The following is a 20583-nucleotide window of genomic DNA, read 5'->3' as shown; positions in this document are numbered from 1 at the left end:
TTGTGACAATGCTGGGTTTTTTTGTGGTTTTGTGGTGGTTTGGGTTTTTTTATTAAACAAATCAACATAAACAGTTTGTATTTATCCTGCAAAAATCAAAGGAGCGGAAGGACAACTGTCTTTTAGGTTAGTAATTCTTTGGGTTGAGCCTACACATTGCATACCTTCAGCCAGACCTCAAGTGAAGTGAAAGAAGTAAAAAAAGGCGTTGACGTGTACAAAAAGAAAAGGGAGCAATCAAACTGCACACATGTTCCAAGTATCATCAACTGATTGGTACAAACAGGCAAGGGAAAATTAGCAAGATTAAAAACAGTGACAGACGGCCCCAGACTGATCTATTAAGCCCTCTGTACTTGTGCGTAGGTGTTCGTTGCAAGGGGAGCAAGCAAAAGGCTTGAGCAAGTGAACCTGCATGCACCCTTGCAAAACATTAGCACAAAGTCAGTGTCAGGCATTTCCCCCCAGTTGGATGTAATAGCTGTGCAGGCTTACTCAAATTTGCTGAAACACTTATAATTAGCTGCAAAACTCACAGTATCAGCAAATTAGAAGTACTGATTTATGCAGGCCATGGGTAGGTCAACCAGGAATTTTATGATCCCCGGACAGATTTGCTGCTGGCGTAGCCAGACAAACTCCATCAGAGCAAGGAGAAACCCCAGCTTATAACTGCTCAAGACTTCACAGCATGGCTTCTGATACTGAAGGGATCCTCAAAGTAAAAATTCCTCTTACCTCAGAATATATGTGTACACACTACTACACCTACAAGCACAGGTGTGAATTGCAGAAAGCTGTGCAACCTGCTACGACTTAAATCCAGTCTCATGCAGAGCCAGTACAGAGAGTACATGTAGCATTAAATTTTGTGCTAGCACAGTGAACTGGATTATATTTAACCCATAGAGCCTCATCCTGTTGAGAATAAAACTGGCACGAGCAGAATCAAATCTTTAAAGGATAGCTACTACAGGGATTTGATATCAAGTTCATCACAATTTGTAATAGGCATAAAGCCTAAATACTATGATGGATGTAAGCAGTGTTTCTTAATGTGTGGCTCTGATCTGAATTCTTTTATTCAGACTAAACTCCCACACAATTCAATTTAAGATCAGGTTTTGTATTAAAACAACTCAAAACAATAAAAAAAGACAAAGGGAATAAATGGAACCTAGGTGGAAAGCTGGTTGACACTGTATTTTTTGCACATTTCTTCCTGCTATATGTACATGGGAGTAATCTGCATAGTCCATTACATTTCCGTAAGATTACTGATAAGAGTAAAATACCTCTTGGTATGAGTATGAATCACAGAAACATTAATGTCGATGAAGGACCATTCCCCTGATTTATCCCTACAAATCAATCACTGCCTTTTCTTTGGGGGGAGTGGGTGAGGCGGGTGAGGCAGGAAGAGCTCTATCACTCCTACGCTCGTCAGAGACCAAAGAATCAGTCAGATCCCAGATGGGAGTACAGGCATTTTCTCATGTCTCTGGTAAAATTAGCTACCGCAGATTTTATGGGCCAAGCAACAATACACGCCCACACATCCAGGATTAAAAAACAACCCGTTGTTTTGAAATTATTATGCTCTTTACTATAGCTCAGGTTTACATAACACAAAGAGTAACTGGATTTGATATTCTACAACACATACACTCTTCTGAAAAATATGAGATATTAACTGTAAATCTTAACAATTTGTCATTTTTTCTAATACAGCTATAAAAACATTTTATGCCAGACACATCAGTGTTGATTTTTGTCCATATTTGAACCCCTCTTTTGTCCATACTTGAAACCTTCTCTTTTCTTATTTTTTAGTACGTGGAAAGATATTAAGAAGTTACCAATTTTATCTTTAATTTTAAATAGGTAGCCCCACTAAAACTTAAATTCTCACTTGGAGGTGCTGGCCGTTATTAACCATTGTGTCACTTTAGTGCTATATCAGCACTATCTTTTGGGTATCAGACCCAGCTGCTTCATTGTTTACTAAACTGTAAATGCTTTAAGGCTTAGTACTGTAATTCTCATAGCATCATACATGATACAAAAGTTATCCAGCCACCTGTTTGGGTTCAATTTATATTAACATGAGTGTGCTTGCTCTCCACGTCCACATAAAGTTATGATAAAATTCTGTTAAGACTGCATACGTGAAAGAATTTTTTGTCTTAGTTCCTAAGTAACACAGAAAAGGACATTGTAGAGGAGGTATGATGTTTTCCTAAAACTTTGGATAGGAGCTGCATTTTATTGTGGAACAAGATCTACAAAGAAAATCTATGTGTATCCCATTCAGGACAGACAGACCCTTACAGCAAATGTGGTAAAGCAGGGGAACTTAGCTAGTGATTGTTTATCTTGACCAAACATTGATTGTCTACCAGTTTCCCATTGCAACCAACATCCCATGGCAGGCTGGTGTTCAGTTAAGTTTCCCAGTGATTACTCTCACTCACTTCAATAGATGCCTAGTCTGACCATGTATCAGTGTCAAGCATACGCCTTTTACATGTCTCTGTTTTGTAACTCTTCAGCAACTTTGTTGTTGTGCATCAAACTAGTCTGGCCCTAAAGTCTTCTCTTTGTGCACAAAAGCATTAGGTTAGGGATAAGAAAACAACGTGCTCTCACAACTTATTTTGCTAATACTGTAAGGACCAGACCAACTGCTTTAGGACACGGACCCAATTTTTTCCTGGGTGAACACGAATTCAATCCCTCTTTCCTGCAATGCACAGAGATACCCCCCTGCCCAGGCATGGGGCTTTACACCTTCAGGTGAGACCTTGCCTCATACCACACCAAATGAAGGCTTGGAGAATTCCTGTTTTGCTGGGGAAGACACTGGGTGGAGATGAGGATGCAGACAACGCACCATGCATTCACAGAGTAACCTAAAACTGTACTCTCTGCGTCTCCCCAGAGTCACCCTTTCTAGGCAACAGAGGGGCGTAAGGTGGAAACCCTCCGTACAACACTTAAGCAGGTGCTAGCAGCACAGAAAGGCACGTTCAGGAATAAGGAACTGAGTTATCAACAACCCTAAATTAAATGGGGAAGGTCAGCGGGAACTGAGCTCATTTGAAAATCCCAGAGCTAAAAACCTTGGGTGAAACATGCTCTCTATTTAACGTTTTTCGGTAGTACAGCAGGTCATTTTGGCCCGATAGGAAACCACCTGCTCACTACTGGTATAGCTAAAGCTGGTTTAGAGTAGACATAACCTGTTGGTGTACATATCTTAGAGTGGAAAGGAGTTTGTGACTCTTTTTAGAAAGCCTTTCCCCACCTTTCTGCTATTTCCAATTTTATAAGACTTAATAAAAAAAAAAGACAGAAATCCATGACAATCCACCAGAGGTGTTCTTTTGTCAACACTTAATGATAACACCTTCCCTGAAGCAGAACTGAAAATATCCTGAGCTTCAGAGAGAGTGAGAAGGAATAACAAGTGTTTTGAATTTGAGACTGACTTTTCACTGCCTTTTTTTTTTTTCTTCCCAGATCCATGTGCAAATATTCCAAGATTCATTAATGTTTAATGGCAACTGCTTTCATGCAAGTAAGGAATCTTTCTGTATAATGGAGTGTAAAAAATACCTTTCTTTGAGCCAGAGGAGGGAAAAGTCTGTGCCGGGTTTATATTACTACTTCAATCCTGCAAACACTTCTGATAACAGATACTACTGAGCAATCCAACACCAGTATTAAACAGCGTACTTCATGGTAAGCCTTTGGTAGGATGGGCTTTAGCAAACAGACGTTGGTATAACTGCTTTGAGTCAAACTGGAAATTGAATACTAGAAGGGGGGAAAATGATTTATTGCTCACAAAAATAGATTCTTCAGAGAAGTAACTTAGCAACCTCAATACCGGACAGTACTTTCTTTAAAATACACTTTTTAATGGGGTCCAATTTTTTAAAATTCTTTTCCACACAAACACTGCATATAGAAGACAGCCCTCAGTACAGAAACCAGAACTGAACAGCACAATCCGAGTTAAAACACTGAGCAAAACACACCGTACTCAAACTTGCATTCATCTTGCAGTTTGCAAACACATGTTCTTGATCCAAAATATTTGTCAGTCAGAGCTTGTTCCTCCCTGTCCTGCCCCATTGCTATGCCATGACTCTTGGAGATGCAACTCGTTAAGGAGTTAAGATGCCATAATGGCACGTGTGTTTGTCAGCTAATGGTTGCCTAAATTCCTCCCTGATTTGTTTCTCAGTTTGGCTGTCAAATCAACCCAAATTCTCAGCCAGCTTCTAAATTACCATTTATTTTTACCCTAATATGAAACTTTGCACAAAAGATGCTGGCACTATGCTTGCAACAAATATGATCTTGGATTGGTGCTACAGGAAAACATGATGCCAGGGTGGTGTTAAAAATAAAATCCTCTTCAGCTCTGCAAAACGTCAGCGAGGTTAGCCTTCTCTGAAACATGCTTTTCAGACCCTGGAAGTACAGATTTCATAGGAGGGTTATTTTACTACAAGAACAGAGGGCAGAAGTAAGTTCAAAATCCCCGGGGTACACATAGCACCTTGACTTCCCTGAATCTGGAGTGACAGCACTGCTGGGCTAAACCCTAAAGCGACCATTTGGGTGGCATTCCTGTGGACTCAGCTGGAGCTCACGATAGAAACAAAGCTTGTGAATGGAGCCCACTGTGGCTTCCTTCAGCTTCCACATTTGCACTTCATGCACTGCTGTCTTAATTACTAGGCAACTTTGCTCTCTGTTTCACCTTCCCTGTCTTTCAGTGTTTCCCCAGGTACTCGGCACTGCCTATGTGGGATGCTGCCACTTTATTCCCAGCTTCCCACCACACGGGGAGGACCTTGGTCAGCCCTGCAGACCCTGAGGGAATAGCCCTGTTCCAGCAGTACCATCTGTCCCTCCTCTCATGCACAACAGGAGGCAAATAAAACAAAATGAACATTCAGTACTCTTTGACAGCCTGCAACTTTTGGAGGCTTAGTACTGATTTTTAAACATGCAATCATCTCTGAAGTGTGCAGCTGTGCTTACCTATCAAGTAACCAGATGGCGCAACAGAAGTCAAATAATTTTCTAAATGGCTTTGGTGGTTAAGTCTACAACAACTTGTTTGGTTAGATGTACAAGAAGAGAGGAAGGGAAAGAGAAAGCAGCAAGGAAAGGATGATGGGAGAAGAGAAGGACAAAGAAGGAAGAGCGGAGATGAACAAACATGAAGGAAGATACAACTGTCCTGATATTAACTCTGCCCACACATTTTTTCTGAGAATTAAGTAAGACAATGTTTAGAGATGTGCTATCAAGAAAGTTACATTTTGGCAGTTTGTAAGACTGTCACATCATAAGGAATATATTAATTTCTTTACTAATTAATCCAGAAACTATTTGAGAATATAGAGGGAGGGCTGTACTATTTTTTAAAATCAAAGACATTTCCCTGCACTGTTATACTTCCACATTTCTTGAAACCCGAATTCTGGATCTCAAATTCTTTTTTCATCTCCAAATGTCTGGCTTGTTTTTGGATGTCAGCCAGCCACCTTCTCACCTAGACATTAACCTCATTCTGTTGTGGCTGTTTTCCACTTGCCGCTTCACATATAATGAATCCGCTCCTTTACCGCTTCCTGAACATGGTCCCACAGCGACCGTGCAGTGGTTGCAGCAGCTAGTCATCCCCTGCCTGCCTGGGGTCCCTTCGGTTACTACCGTGCACTTTTCTCCCTATGCATTTCTTCCCTGAGCAAGGTCAGCCATGGGAACATCTGCCCTAAGCCTGCACCAGACCAACGTGCCTCTGGACCGAGCCGTGCTCCTGTCTCTCTTCAGGCCTGAGTACACCCAGGAATTTTTCTTTTCCTTTGTTCTGCCTTTGATCCTAGCACCTCTGTTTCCCCTGTGATAAGAACATGGTTAGTACAGATCTGAAAAACATGAGGCAATCAATTAAATTCTTTCCTCTCTGATTAGCTTCATGAACCATTCCTTATGATTTTTACAGGACTAAAATTTGTCTTAAAATTACTGACAACTTTATTTTGAAAAAATGATTTCGTGCTCACAGCAGATCCATTTCAGCAGTGTGCCTTGTGTATTTAAAAAGTTCATCCAAATAGCATAGAGTGACTACACCAGTGTGAGAAGATAACACCCACAAAAACCAACAAGGATTTAGGTGATAATGGCAAATTGAACAGCTGGAAGCCTAGTTTAAATATAAGCAACATCGTCCACACACAGATCTGTACAGGTTTAATAACAGTATCACATTTTTATTTATTCCTCTACAGGCCGTGCATGCAAAAAATCTTTAAACAACTTCCTGAATCTAAACCTAATATATGCATTTTATGTGAAAAATCAATGTCATTTCTCAGACCTCAAAGACTGATTACTCTCCACAGAAAATGGATCACCTTTATTCAATCAAGCTGCTTCTCTGTATGTGGTGTTTCATCTGCTCCTACTTTGTGCTTAATGTGTATTAACCCTCGTGCATCCGGGTCACTTAACTGGGCTCTGCTGAGACGTAAAGTGTGAATCATCAGTAGAAATAACTGTGTTCCCATGGCGCTGCAGACCATGACCTACCTCAGCTACATACCGCTAACCCCTCAAACTTCTGTAAGGACACAAGCAAGCGCTTACTGATGATCACAGTCTAGAAAGGAAATTCAGATTCTCTGTGTTTAGCCAATTTTTGTTTTCTCAAACCCCTATTTTGCTAAAAATAAGACATCAGTCTATTCTTACAGTGGTTTTCAAATTGAAACCTGGGAAAAGTAGGATTGACAGTTTCTTGTAGGCTTGTGCAGGCACGTGTGTACACGCTATAAAGATGGCATTCTGTGAAATGTTTCTGGAAAAAATAATAGGGGTTTGTTTACTAATCTAGACTAGAAATGGTTTTTCAAATGGTTGTTTTAGTGACAGCCCAAGACTTTGGCAGGCCTTCCTCTCCTCTTTTGTATCATAGGTAAAGAGGACTGATTGCAGTTCATGGACTGTAGCACTGGCCTCTGTATCACTACAAAGCACAGATTTAGAAATCTTGTGGGTACAAAAAAAGTGGGGTGAAAGTAACTGCAAGCTGAGACTTCAGGAGAGCATCAAAGGAATTAATCTGCTACAGAGACAGGGAGAACAAAGCAGAAGATCCTATCTGGGAGTAAGCAGGAGCTTTTTGTCAGAAAAAAAGGAGGTAAGAAAAAGAAGGCACAACAGAAACAACTGAGAAGTAGTAGCAGGGCACCAGGAGTCAGAGACCAGAGACTTGAAGTGTGGTCCAGCCCCTGACTCCAGCCCCAGAAAGCCTGCTGAACTCCTCTCCCATTGCCCCACCAACCTTCTTAGAAAATATCTAAACTAAATTTTACCAACTACTCTAAATTTTACCAACAAAGTGCTTATCTACACCAGTCCCCAATTCTGCAGAGTCTCACAGATGCTCCTGTCCTACAGATAATGAAGAATAATTACGCAGAAAACAGAAAAAAAGGTAGAGCAGCCAGGAAGAGGAACAGGCTATTTCCTGCATTAGCTTTCTCATAGCACAAACGGACACTTCAGAAATGTGTTATATGCGTCTTTACTGCAGGCCTATGTTTTACCTTACCCTCTTAAACAGATTAATAAACTCCAATTAGCAGAGACTCAACATGACAAAACAACACAATTGCTTTTCCAAGTTGGTCATTGGTTTATGATTCTGGCAACTATTAACTAACTAGCTACTCATTAGGTCAGGAACAAATTATCTTGTATTCGAGAACAGCAAAGGCTCAGCGATGAACAGCACTGACGCTGCAGAATACTTAGGGAAGAGCGACCCAGCACTTGAAACACTTTGGATTGAAGGCTCCAAGCAGCTGAGTTTGCAGCAGAGCCCAATGAACTAAACCAAACAACAGTTCCCTAGGGAAAATGCTCTCCGTGTTGAAGCAGCAGAGCCATCAGTACACCTTCTCCCCCCACTCCGCAGTCCCCGAGGTGAGCAGGAGGACTGGCATAGCAGGCAGTGACTGCTGCCTGATCAGAGGTTTTGGTAGGGGTGAATCCCACTGTGCATATTTTAGGTAGGTGAAAAAATTCCCCTGCCATCTCCAGGCGAGTTCAGGGAGCTATGGTCCTCTTCATGTGGGCAACTGCAAAAAAGTGTTACAAGGCATCTTTCACTCTTTATTTTCATTTTCTCCCAAACTCAGTAGCCTGTCATCCCACACTTGCTTTTGTTACCTGGCAAGCCAGTAAGAGGGGCTCCCCACAGCCTGGCCAGCCGTTCTGAGTTGCTGCAGGCAGCGGGGGCACAGGCATGCTGCTCTCCCCTCCACGCTCACCCCCACCTCATACTTACCTCCGCTTTTCTCCGCCATTTATCCCCAATGAAATATCCTGCTATGACAGATGCTGAGCAGTCTCCTTCATAGTTCCTCCTAGCCAGTGCAGGAAACTTGGGCTATTGAGATGAAAGGCAAAGTGTATTTCCCTTTCCTGCCCTCATTCACTGCTCTCTCACCCTCACCATCTACAGCAGCTGGGTGGACCAGGGGCCAGTATCACATCCTATTCTAGGAGGCAGGTGTTGGTGATCAATCCAGAGCAGGAACTCCTGTATTTTCCAGATACACAGGTTATCACCACCCCAACATCTCTCCACTGCATGCCCGTAAATTCACAGACTCTTAATTGTGCCACAACAGGAAGGTGGCACTGCACTGTGGAGTGGCTGTGGACCACTGATGACAGCCTCACTGATGGCTAGCATGGGGCAGACATTGGGTCAGAAACACTGGGTCTTAGACAACACAACAATGCAAGAGAGAGGATCTGCTAGAGGAGCAAGATATAGCGAAGAAGAGAGTCCAGAGCCAAGCCCAACAAGTTAGCAGCAGATTTTTAGAAATTCTATTTTATTTTAAAGAGAGGGTCTAAGCGAAGTGTAGAGAGAACGGTAGAGGAATGGACGCATGCTCAAGAACTAAAAAGGAAATGGGAAAGAGTAAAAGTGAAAAGATGAAATTGTCAAGCAAGAACAGAGGAGGAGGTTGCCTTGATATTAATAATGCTCTGGTCAGCAAACATGGAGATATGTATCCCCATAAAACTGAAGAAACAGCACTTTCTTGACTTGATGGAAACTAAGTGACAATGAGGAAGAGCGTATTACACAGTAACTCACAGGATCATGCTTAACATTGCATGTAGGGAGAAAACTGGAACAGGAGAAACTGATTACCTTCCCTCACGTAGCAGGAAAAACGTCACATGAGAACATCGCAGGAAGGTGCCCTGGGGGTTTTCTCTCCCCTTTCTTCCACGCCTAGCACCCAGACAACCAGAATCTCCCTCTACCTTTTAACCTGTACTATAGAAACTAAAACAACTGAAAGCAATCGATACTTTAATCATAGCTACTATTTGGCCTGGTTGGGAGGGTCATACGATAATTCCAGTTAGATCATAGGGAACACTGACAAGAGAGGAAAACCACTTGTAAATTTTGAGGCAAGAAGAAAGAACACACTCCTCTACATCAAGGAAAGCTAGAACAGGGAACAAAGGGCTTGAACTGCAAAAAAGGACATTTCTATTGAGAAGAGAACTTTCTGACTGGAGGTGCCTACGTAATGGCATAGATCATTTTAGGGAAGCTGCAAAATCTCCACCATTACATACTTAAAAAAGCTAGCAAGAAAATCACTCCTAAGGAATAATTTTAAGTACAGCTGATTCTGCTTTGGTTTAGAAGAATGGGCCAAATGGCCACTTGCACTCCCTCTTTTCTACAATTTCTAGGAAAAAAAAGAAATTAAAAAAAGGAAATTCAAGTTCTTATTATACTGGAACCGGAAGCTAGAAGAATCAGAGCTGCGTAGTTTAGACCACACCATTCACATGAGAAATAATTGACTTCTAATTGATTTTGCTTGTAAACTCAGAGATTAACAATTAACTCTTCAGAGACGAATTTGCCTCTTCATTGCATGTGCTTGTGCCAGCAGGGCCCTAAGCATTGAGGTGTGTCATAATACTGTAATGACTTCAGTGGACTAGATTGTATAACATCTGTGGGGCCAATGTTTTAAATCATTAGACAGTAATTTGCTTTTATGAACCCGAGGTTGCTAGAACCGTATCATCACATTGCAGGCAGGTCAGCACAGGAACAATATATGTAACATGCCTTTCACAAATGTATTTTTGCACGCAGATACTCATCTCCTGCCTCAGGGCTGGGTTTCCACAGGATGGCAAAACCCCACATCTCTGACACTAGCAAGGCTCAAAGATCAAGCCCGCAGACTGAAGCAGGACATGCTCCTCAACTAAATGGTTGCAAATCTTTTTGAGGTGAGCAATACCTGTTCAATTCCCTGTGGATTTTGTTTTTCTCCTCGTACTCATTTTTAAAAATGCCTGAGCTGTTTCCCTTGGAAAACTTGCTAAAACACAAGGGCCTGAGAACAACAGTACTCCCTCAGAACAAAGGTCCCTCTGGCCCAATGCTCTGTCTCCAAAGTGGCCGACCGTCAATGTCTGAAGGAGACCATATGAGCAGTGCAAGTCCACTTCTGTCGGGGTCCTGGGGGTGCTCATAAGCCTCAATGGCTGGGACCGGCCTCCACCGGGACCCCCACCATCTCCTGCCAAGGGCCCAGGGGACGTGTCTCAGCTCAGCCCGGGGCCTTCAGTCCCTGCCTGAGCCATGTTGTGGGTGTGCCCGTCTCTGCCCCTGTCTCCTGGATGGGCCTGGGACCTGCGCTGCAGAGAGCTGCTCTCCTGGATGGAGCCCTCAGGCCTAGGTCATAGCTTGCAATGCAGAACTCTAGGCATAACATAGCGTAACTGTTCTATTCTATTCCCTGCGCTCACCATGAGTCGAATAACGATGAGGCTGTTATTTGCCTGAAATGCCAGGGGTTTTTCAGCTCCAAAAACACTTCCAAGGACACATAACACAAAGGTTACAAGGGGAAACAGGATTTTATTTTATTTTTCTGAATCTGTTTCAGAGCCAATGCTCACAAGCATTAACACAATGCGGATGTGTAGCCAGGAGCAGGCTGATGCATTCTTCAGTTTAGCTTGACAAAACATCCCTTGCAGTCTGGCAAAGGCAAGTCACAGAGCTGCAGAAAGTAGCAGCAGGAATAACAGGCCAAGCAGTCCCTGCTTCCTGAAGAACGAGCATTGGTACTGACCACACACAAAAGAAGGAGAGGAGGTGTGTGGTAGCACAGGGTATTTTCCAAAGTATGACAGGTAGCGATGAAAAGTATAGTCTTTGCCTTCCAAAACTTGCTCCGCTGTGTTTCGTGGCCAGCAATGCATGAAAAGCGCTCTCGTGCCTGCCCTGTGCTTGTATTGCACGCAGGGAGAGCTGAAAAGTGGCAGCTCCTGACGGTGCAGCAAGCCTGGAGCCCTTCCAAGCACAGGCTGTTTTGCACAAGCAAGAACCCCTGGGGAAATGGAGCCAAGGGAAGAGCAGAGCTCACTCCCGCTCCAAACCTGCAATGGACAAGGGAGCCAGAGAGAGCCAGGGCACAAGTGGTGCCTTGGAGGTGCAAGAGCAGCAGGCAAGAACCGAGCCGAAAGGGCCCAGAGGAGCCCTGACAAGGGGCTGTGCTCAGTGCTACAGAGAACAAGAAGCAACCCCCAGGAGCCACCCTGGGAGTCCAGAAAGCTTCCTCCCCCCGGATGTGGGGCACGAGGGCCACCTTCGTGGAGCAGGAGCAGCAGGCACCTAGCCAAAATGGCCCAAAGGAGCCCTGGCAAGGGGCCGTGCTCAGTGCTGCAGAGGAAGGCAAAAAACCCCGGGGACACTTGCTAGGCCACCATGGGGGAAAAAAAAGCCTTCCTCCCCCCAGCTGCAGGGCACGAGAGGCCATCTTCATGGTGCATGAGCAGCAGGCAGGAACCTAGCCAAAATGGACCAGAGGAGCCCTGGCAAGTGGTCATGCTCAGTGCTGCAGAGGAAGGCAAAAAACCCCCAGGGACACCAGTGCCAATCTGCCCCGGGGGAAAATTCCTTCCTGACCCCAGCGCTGGCGATCGGCTATTCCCTGAGCACATGAGCAAGACCTGCCTCCTCGTCCCACAGGCTGGTCATGCCTCCCAGGAGATGCCCAAGCCCTATTCTCCCTCAGCCTGGAGCCATCTCAGGGGCTCCCGAGAGTGGCCAAATGCCCCCAGCCTGACCAACCTTGGGGGCAAGAATCCTTCCCGTGCCTGGCGGGACACCAGTGGGTGCTCCAAAGCACTGGGACCCCTTGCAACATCTCTGCATCCCATTTCTTATGGCTGCTGCCCCTGGCTCCACAGGGGATGATAACAGTGAGCTCTGCAGTGCTCCTCAAGAAGGCATTCCCTTGGTCTTGCCACTGCGATCCAGATGAAAAGGCCTGATAGCCACAGGCACCTGCAGGGCTTGGTGGTTCTTCTCATTTCCTGAGGGGCTTGCGTCTGTTCCCTGAAGGCTGAAGCAGGATTTCCGTCCATCAGATGGGCTTTGAAGGTGGCCCTGCCAGGAGGTGGCCTTGCAGCAGAGAACCTCCAGCAGCCTCGTTCAGCCTCTGTTCTTCCTCCCTTAGCCCCCTCCAAGTAATTCCACCGGCTCTTCAAGGATTTCCTCTTGGATGTCTTCGGGCTGCCCCGAGGCCAGCTCTGGAAGCGGGACACGGGAAGATGCCCCCTTTTATCCTGCCCCGGGGCATTGTGACTGCTGCGTTGCCAGGTGGTGGCACTGTGACATGGGGGTGATGGGGCCCCCCATGCACAGCCCCACCCACCACCCTTCGGAGGAAGACCTTTGGGATGCAGGCCCCGAGGCAGTCCCTGTGCCCAGGGGGCTGTCCCTGCCCTTGGTGGCCATGCACTGGGCACAGCTGCTGGGTATCCCTGATGCATCCTCTGCCACTCAGCTCCTAAAGACAAACCTCGTGCTGTTACTCTCCTCTCAGGCCATGGCAGAAACCAGCCCTGCAGCCCAGAGACCACCCCTATTAGCTGTCCCCTCTCTGCACCAGAACTAACATCCATGAGGCTACCTTGGGCTGCCTGGTCCTCTGAATTGGAAGACCACGACTGTGGGAACAGTGACTCTCCACTTGTGCACACTGAAATTGTAAGGGACCAGCTGTATCAGCTGAATGTTCACAAGTTCATGGGGCCTGATGGGAGTCATCCCAGAGTACTGAAGGAGCTAGCGGATGTTACAGCAGGATCCCTCTCAATCATCTACCAAAGGTCATGGGAGTCTGGGGAGGTCCCCACTGACTGGAAGCTAGCCAACATTATTCCAATTTACAAAAAGGGCATCAGGGAAGACCCAGGAGACTACAGACCTGTTAGTCTAACCTCAGTTCCTGGAAAAATTATGGAGAAGATCATTCTGGGTGCTATTGAAAGGCGTTTGAAGGACAAGGCAATCATCAGGCACAGTCAACATGGATTCACAAAGGGAAAGTCCTGTTTAACTAATTTAATATCCTCCTACGATAAGGTCACCCACCTCGTGGATGAAGGGAAGGCAGCAGATGTAATTCCTCTGGGTTTTAGTAAGGCGTCTGATACTGTCCCTCACAACATCCTTCTGGACAAGTTGTCCAACTGTGGGATGAACAGGTACACGGTGCGCTGGGTGAAGAACTGGCTGAAGGGCAGAGCTCAAAGGGTTGCAGTGAATGGGGCTACATCTGGCTGGAGACCAGTCACCAGAGGTGTTCCCCGGGGTTCAGTTCTAGGGCCAGTTCTGTTCAATCTTTTTATCAATGATTTGGATGCAGGAGTTGAATGCACGGTTAGTAAGTTTGCTGATGATACTAAACCTGGAGGTGCAGTTCACTCTCTCAAGGGACAAGAGGCCTTGCAGAGGGATCTAGACAGATTGGAGCATTGGGCTATGATTAATGGGATGAAGTTTCACAAGTCAAAATGCCGGATTCTGCACCTAGGACGGAGTAACAGCAGACACAGAAAGGGGTCTGGGGTTGCTGGTTGACAGGAGGCTCAACAGGAGTCAGCAGGGTGCCCTGGCAGCCAAGAGGGCAAACTGCATTCTGGGGTGCATCAAACACAGCATAACCAGCCGGTCAAAAGAGGTGATCATCCTACTGTATTCAGCACCGGTGCGGCCTCACCTTGAGTACTGTGTGCAGTTCTAGGCCCCACCATTTAAAAAGGATGTGGAGGTCCTCGAATGTGTCCAGAGGAGGGCACCAAAGCTGGTGAAGGGGCTGGGAGGCATCTCCTCTGAGGAGCGGCTGAGGACACAGGGTTTGTCTAGTTTGGAGAGAAGGAGGCTGAGGGGCGACCTCACTGCTCCCTACAGCTTCCTGAGGAGGGGAAGTGGAGAGGGAGGTGCTGATCCCTTCTCCCTGGTACCCAGTGCCAGGGCGCGTGGGAATGGCTCAAAGCTGCGTCCGTCAGGGGAGGTTCAGACTTGACATGAGGAGGCCTTTCTTTACCAAGAGGGTGGCCAAACCCTGGAAGAGGCTTCCTGGAGAGGTGGTCGATGCCCCAAGCCTGTCAGTGTTTAAGAGGCATTTGGACAACGCCCTTAATACCATGCTTGAACTTTTGGTCAGCCCTGAAGTGGTCAGGCAGTTGGGCTAGATGGTCATTGTAGGTCCCTTCCAGCTGAACTATTCTATTCTATTCACTTAGAGGTGTTGGGTTACAAAGGGGAGGACAAGGAGATAACTAGTGTTATAAATTTGGTTAGCAGCTTAAATTCAAATTTCCAGAGGAACCTAGGGATACAAACTAATCCTTTTCATCCAAGTAATCTTGTCCTCAGAACTGACTCAGGCAGCCTCAATTACCAATACATCTGTTCAGGTTTCAGTATAAACAGACATTTAAGTGCATCAGTGTTTCATTTACTTTTACGGCTGGGGTGTAGGCTCCTAAGTTGCTCTGATGCTTTTAAACCTTTAATCCAGATTCTTCAGCTGACTGTTAGAATCATAGAATCATTAAGGTTGGAAAAGTCCTCTAAGATCATCGAGTCCAACCGTCAACCCAACACCACTATGCCTAGTAAACCACTGTTGGCAACTTACAGCAGATGCTGCAACTCAGCACGTCTACGCTTCCTGAATTTTGGGGGAAAGTTATTAAAGAAATGCAGTGAAGAGCAGTGTAGTTTAATACATGGGACACTCATTGATTCAAAAATCAGGGTGCCAGGGCACATGTGCTACCACCAAAAATACCATCTTCTGGATGATGTGAAAAACGGTGTGACCAATTATTGTTTCTGTTTGTTTAAAATCACGTTTCATTTTGAGTACTAGCCTGGTACAGCCCATTTTGGACAATTGCCTTCTTCCCCTTATTAGCACTTCAGTTCATGATTAAGTGAATGATTTCTTACTTTCTTTAGCCTTACACTATCTTTTTTAGTGTCATTTGCCATATCAAGCCATTGACACATTTACCTCACCAATTTCCACAGTGTAGAGTAACCTAAATATTTCTGGAATCTTATAAGGAAAAAACCAGTATTATTGACATTGTCAAGTCTGCTCTGTCACAGATGGATGATTGCTTTTGTTGATACTATTTTCCTAGTTTAAAAGGATGCATTCATGTAACTCTCAGATTTAACTCTTCTAATGCAAGACAGATAGATTTGCACAATATGAGGTGTTTTCATGTCAGTTATTTAGCTTTTGTCATATAAAAAGTGACTAGTCACATATGTATATGGGCACATGCACTACCTACACCATACAACTAAAATTTCTCCTAGACTGCAAGAAACTGAAGATAATGATAGCATCATTAGAAAAATAGTTTCCACAGATGAAGGTTTATATTTTACAGCCACTCCATGTTTTTAATACCTATGTTACATCAATAACACATAATAGAAAACAATGTATAAATGCTTTATAAACGCAATTGACTATAAGGACACATTAAGTAAACTGAAGGTGCCCAAATCCAATATAAGCAACAAGATAAAACCACTCAGAATGTATTTCTAATCTCTTTAAGCCAGGGTGATATTACACACCTGTCACAATGCCATCCTATTCACACCATCAGAAAGCAGATAAATCAGACTTAACTCCTAGATACAATTTACTTGTCATCCATGCCACCTGGATGCTCACAAGTCTATGGGGCTGGATGGGATCCACCTGAGGGTGCTGAGGGAGCTGGCGGAGGAGCTCGCCAAGCCACTCTCCATCATTTATCAGCAGTCCTGGTTAACGGGGGAGGTCCCGGATGACTGGAGGCTTGCCAATGTGATGCCCATCCACAAGAAGGGCCGGAAGGAGGATCCGGGGAACTACAGGCCTGTCAGCCTGACCTCGGTGCCGGGGAAGATTATGGAGCGGTTCATCTTGAGGGCGCTCACAAGGCATGTGCGGGACAACCAGGGGATCAGGCCCAGCCAGCACGGGTTCATGAAAGGCAGGTCCTGCTTGACCAACCTGATCTCCTTCTATGACCAGGTGACCCGCCTAGTGGATGAGGGAAAGGCTGTGGATGTGGTCTGCCTGGACTTCGGTAAGGCCTTTGACACTGTCTCCCACAGCATTCTCCTAGAAAAGCTGGCGGCTCACGGCTTAGACAGGTGTACTCTGCGCTGGGTCAAAAACTGGCTGGATGGTCGGGCCCAGAGAGTTATGGAGAATGGAGTTACATCCAGTTGGTGGCCGGTCACAAGCGGTGTTCCCCAGGGCTCAGTACTGGGGCCGGTCTTGTTCAATATCTTTATTGATGATCTGGATGAGGGGATTGAGTGCTCCCTCAGTAAGTTTGCAGATGACACCAAGTTGGGCAGGAGTGTTGATCTGCTCGAGGGTAGGAAGGCTCTGCAGAGGGACCTGGACAGGCTGGATCAATGGGCCAAGGCCAACTGTATGAGATTCAACAAGGCCAAGTGCCGGGTCCTGCACTTCGGCCACAACAGCCCCCAGCAACGCTACAGGCTTGGGGAAGAGTGGCTGGAAAGCTGCCTGGCGGAAAAGGACCTGGGGGTACTGGTTGACAGCTGGCTGAACATGAGCCAGCAGTGTGCCCAGGCGGCCAAGAAGGCCAATGGCATCCTGGCCTGTATCAGAAACAGTGTGGCCAGCAGGAGTAGGGAAGTGATCGTGCCCCTGTACTCGGCACTGGTGAGGCCGCACCTCGAATACTGTGTTCAGTTTTGGGCCCCTCACTACAAGAAGGACGTTAAGGTGCTGGAGCATGTCCAGAGAAGGGCAACGAGGCTGGTGAGGGGTCTGGAGAACAAGTCTTATGAGGAGCGGCTGAGGGAACTGGGGTTGTTTAGCCTGGAGAAAAGGAGGCTGAGGGGAGACCTCATCGCTCTCTACAACTACCTGAAAGGAGGTTGTAGCGAGGTGGGTGTCAGTCTCTTCTCCCAAGTAACTAGTGATAGGACGAGAGGAAATGGCCTCAAGTTGCACCAGGGGAGGTTCAGATTGGAAGTGAGGAAAAATTTCTTTAGTGAAAGAGTGGTGAAACATTGGACCAGGCTGCCCAGGGAAGTGGTGGAGTCCCCATCCCTGGAGGTATTTAAAAGACATGTAGATGAGGCGCTTAGGGACATGGTTTAGTGGGCATAGTAGTGTTGCGTTGACAGTTGGACTCAATGATCTTAGAGGTCTTTTCCAACCTTAATGATTCTATGATTCTATGATGTACCCAAAGAAAACAAACAAAAAAACAATCATTCTGTATCATTCCCATTTGGGGGCCTTTTTTTTTTTTTTAAAGTGAAGTTTTAGCAAAAATAATGAAGAGTTTTATCTTGTATAACCATAAAGGAACTCAAAGCTAACCAGAAGCGTAGGCACAAGAGAACAGATGCGCACAGCTCACGCAACAACTACACATGCATGCCATGAAGAGGGATGCAAGGATAGAGCTACATGGTACTGTGACCTGTTCTGTGTCAGGCCCCTAAAAGCTTTTATTCCCTGTAAATAAGCAATGTTTAGACCCATTGACACAAGAAACAACCACCACAGATACCATAATGAGGCCAAAATTGCCAGATGCCCGATTGCAATACATGCAGATCAAATCAGACAAGTTTTCCCCTTGTTAGCATGGCTGATTACTGAAGCAAAGGTAGAGCAGCACAGCCATCAGAGCCCACCAGCATCCCTGGTTTGCACCCAAGGTGTCCCATCAGGCTCCACACAGCCACCCCGGGGCTGGTGCATGAGCCATCTTCACCACAATACCAGGACCTCAGGTACTCAGATTAAGGTCTGCTCTGGTACAACCACACATTTCTGCCAACAAGACCTCCCATGTTTGAACAGACACACCTGGAAGCAGTACATCCGACTTTTAAGACTTACACCAATGCTTTACCAGATGCAGGGAAATTAATAGTATTTTTAGGCTTCTACTCCAACTGCCAGCCCAGCTTAACTCACACCATAAAGTCATCAGATCTGTTCAAACTCTTAAAGAGTATATTATACGTTTTACTCAAAAACGGTTGCAGTCCAAACCTGCAAGAATGGAAATGTATCATGACTTTGGTATTGAAAAGTCTAGTACTTTATGACCTTGTGAGTTAGATAGGAGTATTTGAAAGGGAAAATCCACCACCTGCCTGTGACAGCCTCAACTATTAGATTCTTAAATAATGACATGATTACATATGAGACTTTTCTAAATAATGACATGATTACATATGAGACTTTTCTACATATTAATTGTTGCAATTTTTATTCCCTTAAAGCTCCACAGAGTTCATTGTGTGGCAAAAAGGAAGTGGGGATTTATAGGCAGTGAATTATGAGAAATAGTGGTCATAAAATAATCTCTTAATTCTCCAGAACCCTATTATATAGGGCATGTAACAACACAGGATACATGCTAGAGGGATATAAAGGTTTTATTAGCCCTCAAAAGAGACGACTTGCAACACTTGCTGACAACTGTGCCTCCCAAATTCATGCCGAGAACAGCTTTATAACAAACCGTACTAATAGCTGATACAGATGCTGTATACAGTCATACACAAACGCTTTTCTGCTTGGTTTAATGTCTAGTATCTATGGTCCTGTTCTGAGACAGCCGACAGCTAAACAGGAGTTACTTGTGCAGAACATTTATACCTATCGGCTTTAATTAGTGAAGCTGAACAAAATAAACAATGGCCAAGAAGGCCCTCATCTTTGATCAGAAACTCCCGCAAATTCTCCCCGACTTTGCCGGTTGTTCATTTCCAGGCTACAGTAAACGCAAGAATCGGCGCCGAGTTTTCTAAGCAAGAAACACCATCAGCTGCACAACATTTCGACCAGCCTCATGACATTTTGAGAAGCTCCCCAAAACTGAAGCAGCTGCTAATGAAGGCGTGGGCCTCCGCCAGCACTCCCCGCTCTGGCCCCCCGCGGGCTTCTGTCACACGAAGGGGGTTTCTGTCACACCGCTGCGGCCGGCCGGCTCAGCTGCCGTGCGGGCGCAGCGAGGAGGATCGCTTCAGCCGGGGATGAGCCGGCGCGGGTATTAAAGGAAATGCAATCCTCTTAGGAGGGCTGGCGGCGGGCGGTGAGGCGAGGCAAACCCTTATTTCCCCGCGCGGGCCGGGGCGGCAGCCCGGCCACCCCGCCGCGGTGCGGTGCGCAGCCACTCGGCCTACCCCCGCGGGAAGCCCCGCTCCGCGTGAAGGGCGAGGAAGCGGCCGCTCGCTCGGGCCTGCGGCAGGTGGACACCGGCATCGCCCGCACCGCCGCGTCCCAGAGGGGAGCGACCCGCCGCCGGGACGCGGGGGGCAGCGGCACGGCCGGGCGGGGGGCGGCTGGCGCGGTTAAATGGGCCAGTTACATAATAACGCCCCCCCCCGCCCCGGCTCCGCGCCCCCGCGGGCAGGGAGAGGGGAAGCCGCAGCGGCGGGCGCGGGGGGCGAGCGGGGCAGCCGCCGCCTCCCCTCGCGGACCCCGGGCGCCGCCGCCGCCGCCCCCTTCCTCCTCCTGCCCGCCGGAGCGAGGCCGCCCCTCGCCAGCCCCCCCCCCCCCCCCTTCCCGCCCCGCGGCGCACCTTCTCCTGGGCGCGGTTGAGGCGTTTCTGGACGTTTTTGGCGAAGATGCCGGTCTTCATGTCGGCCATGGCTGGCGGCGGGGATGGGGAGGGTGAGGGGGGAAAGGCGGGCGAGGCAGAGCCGAGCGGCGGTGGCGAGGCAGGGATGGAGGGAGGGAGGGGGAGGAGGAGGAGGGCCTTAAAGACGCAGCGGGGAGAGGCGGGGCCGCCGCCGCCGCCTCAGGTGAGCCGCGGGCCCCCCCGCCGCGGCCCCCCCCGCGGGCTCCCCCGGGGAGGCGGCTGTTGGGCCCTCCGCAGGGCGGGCAGCGTTGTCTCCTGGAGATGAGGCGATTCCTCCAGATAATAAAAAATATCAGGAGAGATAACGGGGGTGAAGATTTCCAGAAGCCACCAGTGCTGCGGCGCTTGATGGCCAAATCCACTACCGGCACAAGGTCCCCTCGTACAGCTGGAGAGTGTGAGCCACCCGCATATTTCCCTAGAAATTTCCACAGGGTCAGAGTCACTCCCGGTTTCCAAGCTCCTTCGACACCT

The 20583-nt window shown here is 46.9% G+C and overlaps 1 protein-coding gene across 1 annotated transcript in view; it reads right to left on the bottom strand.

Moving 5' to 3' along the window:
* The window catches only part of AMPH (amphiphysin), a 129305-nt gene extending 109123 nt beyond the window's left edge, over nt 1–20182 (bottom strand). The window contains exon 1 of the mRNA XM_076330789.1: nt 20050–20182. Coding sequence (XP_076186904.1) covers nt 20050–20118 — 69 coding nt within the window. The 5' untranslated portion in view covers nt 20119–20182. The remainder of the gene's footprint in view (nt 1–20049) is intronic.
* Between the last annotated feature and the right edge of the window lie 401 nt (nt 20183–20583).

Source organism: Aptenodytes patagonicus, chromosome 2, assembly GCF_965638725.1.
Source record: "Aptenodytes patagonicus chromosome 2, bAptPat1.pri.cur, whole genome shotgun sequence".
In the NCBI taxonomy this organism is placed as follows: Eukaryota; Metazoa; Chordata; class Aves; order Sphenisciformes; family Spheniscidae; genus Aptenodytes; species Aptenodytes patagonicus.
This window is presented reverse-complemented; position numbering and strand designations above follow the sequence as displayed.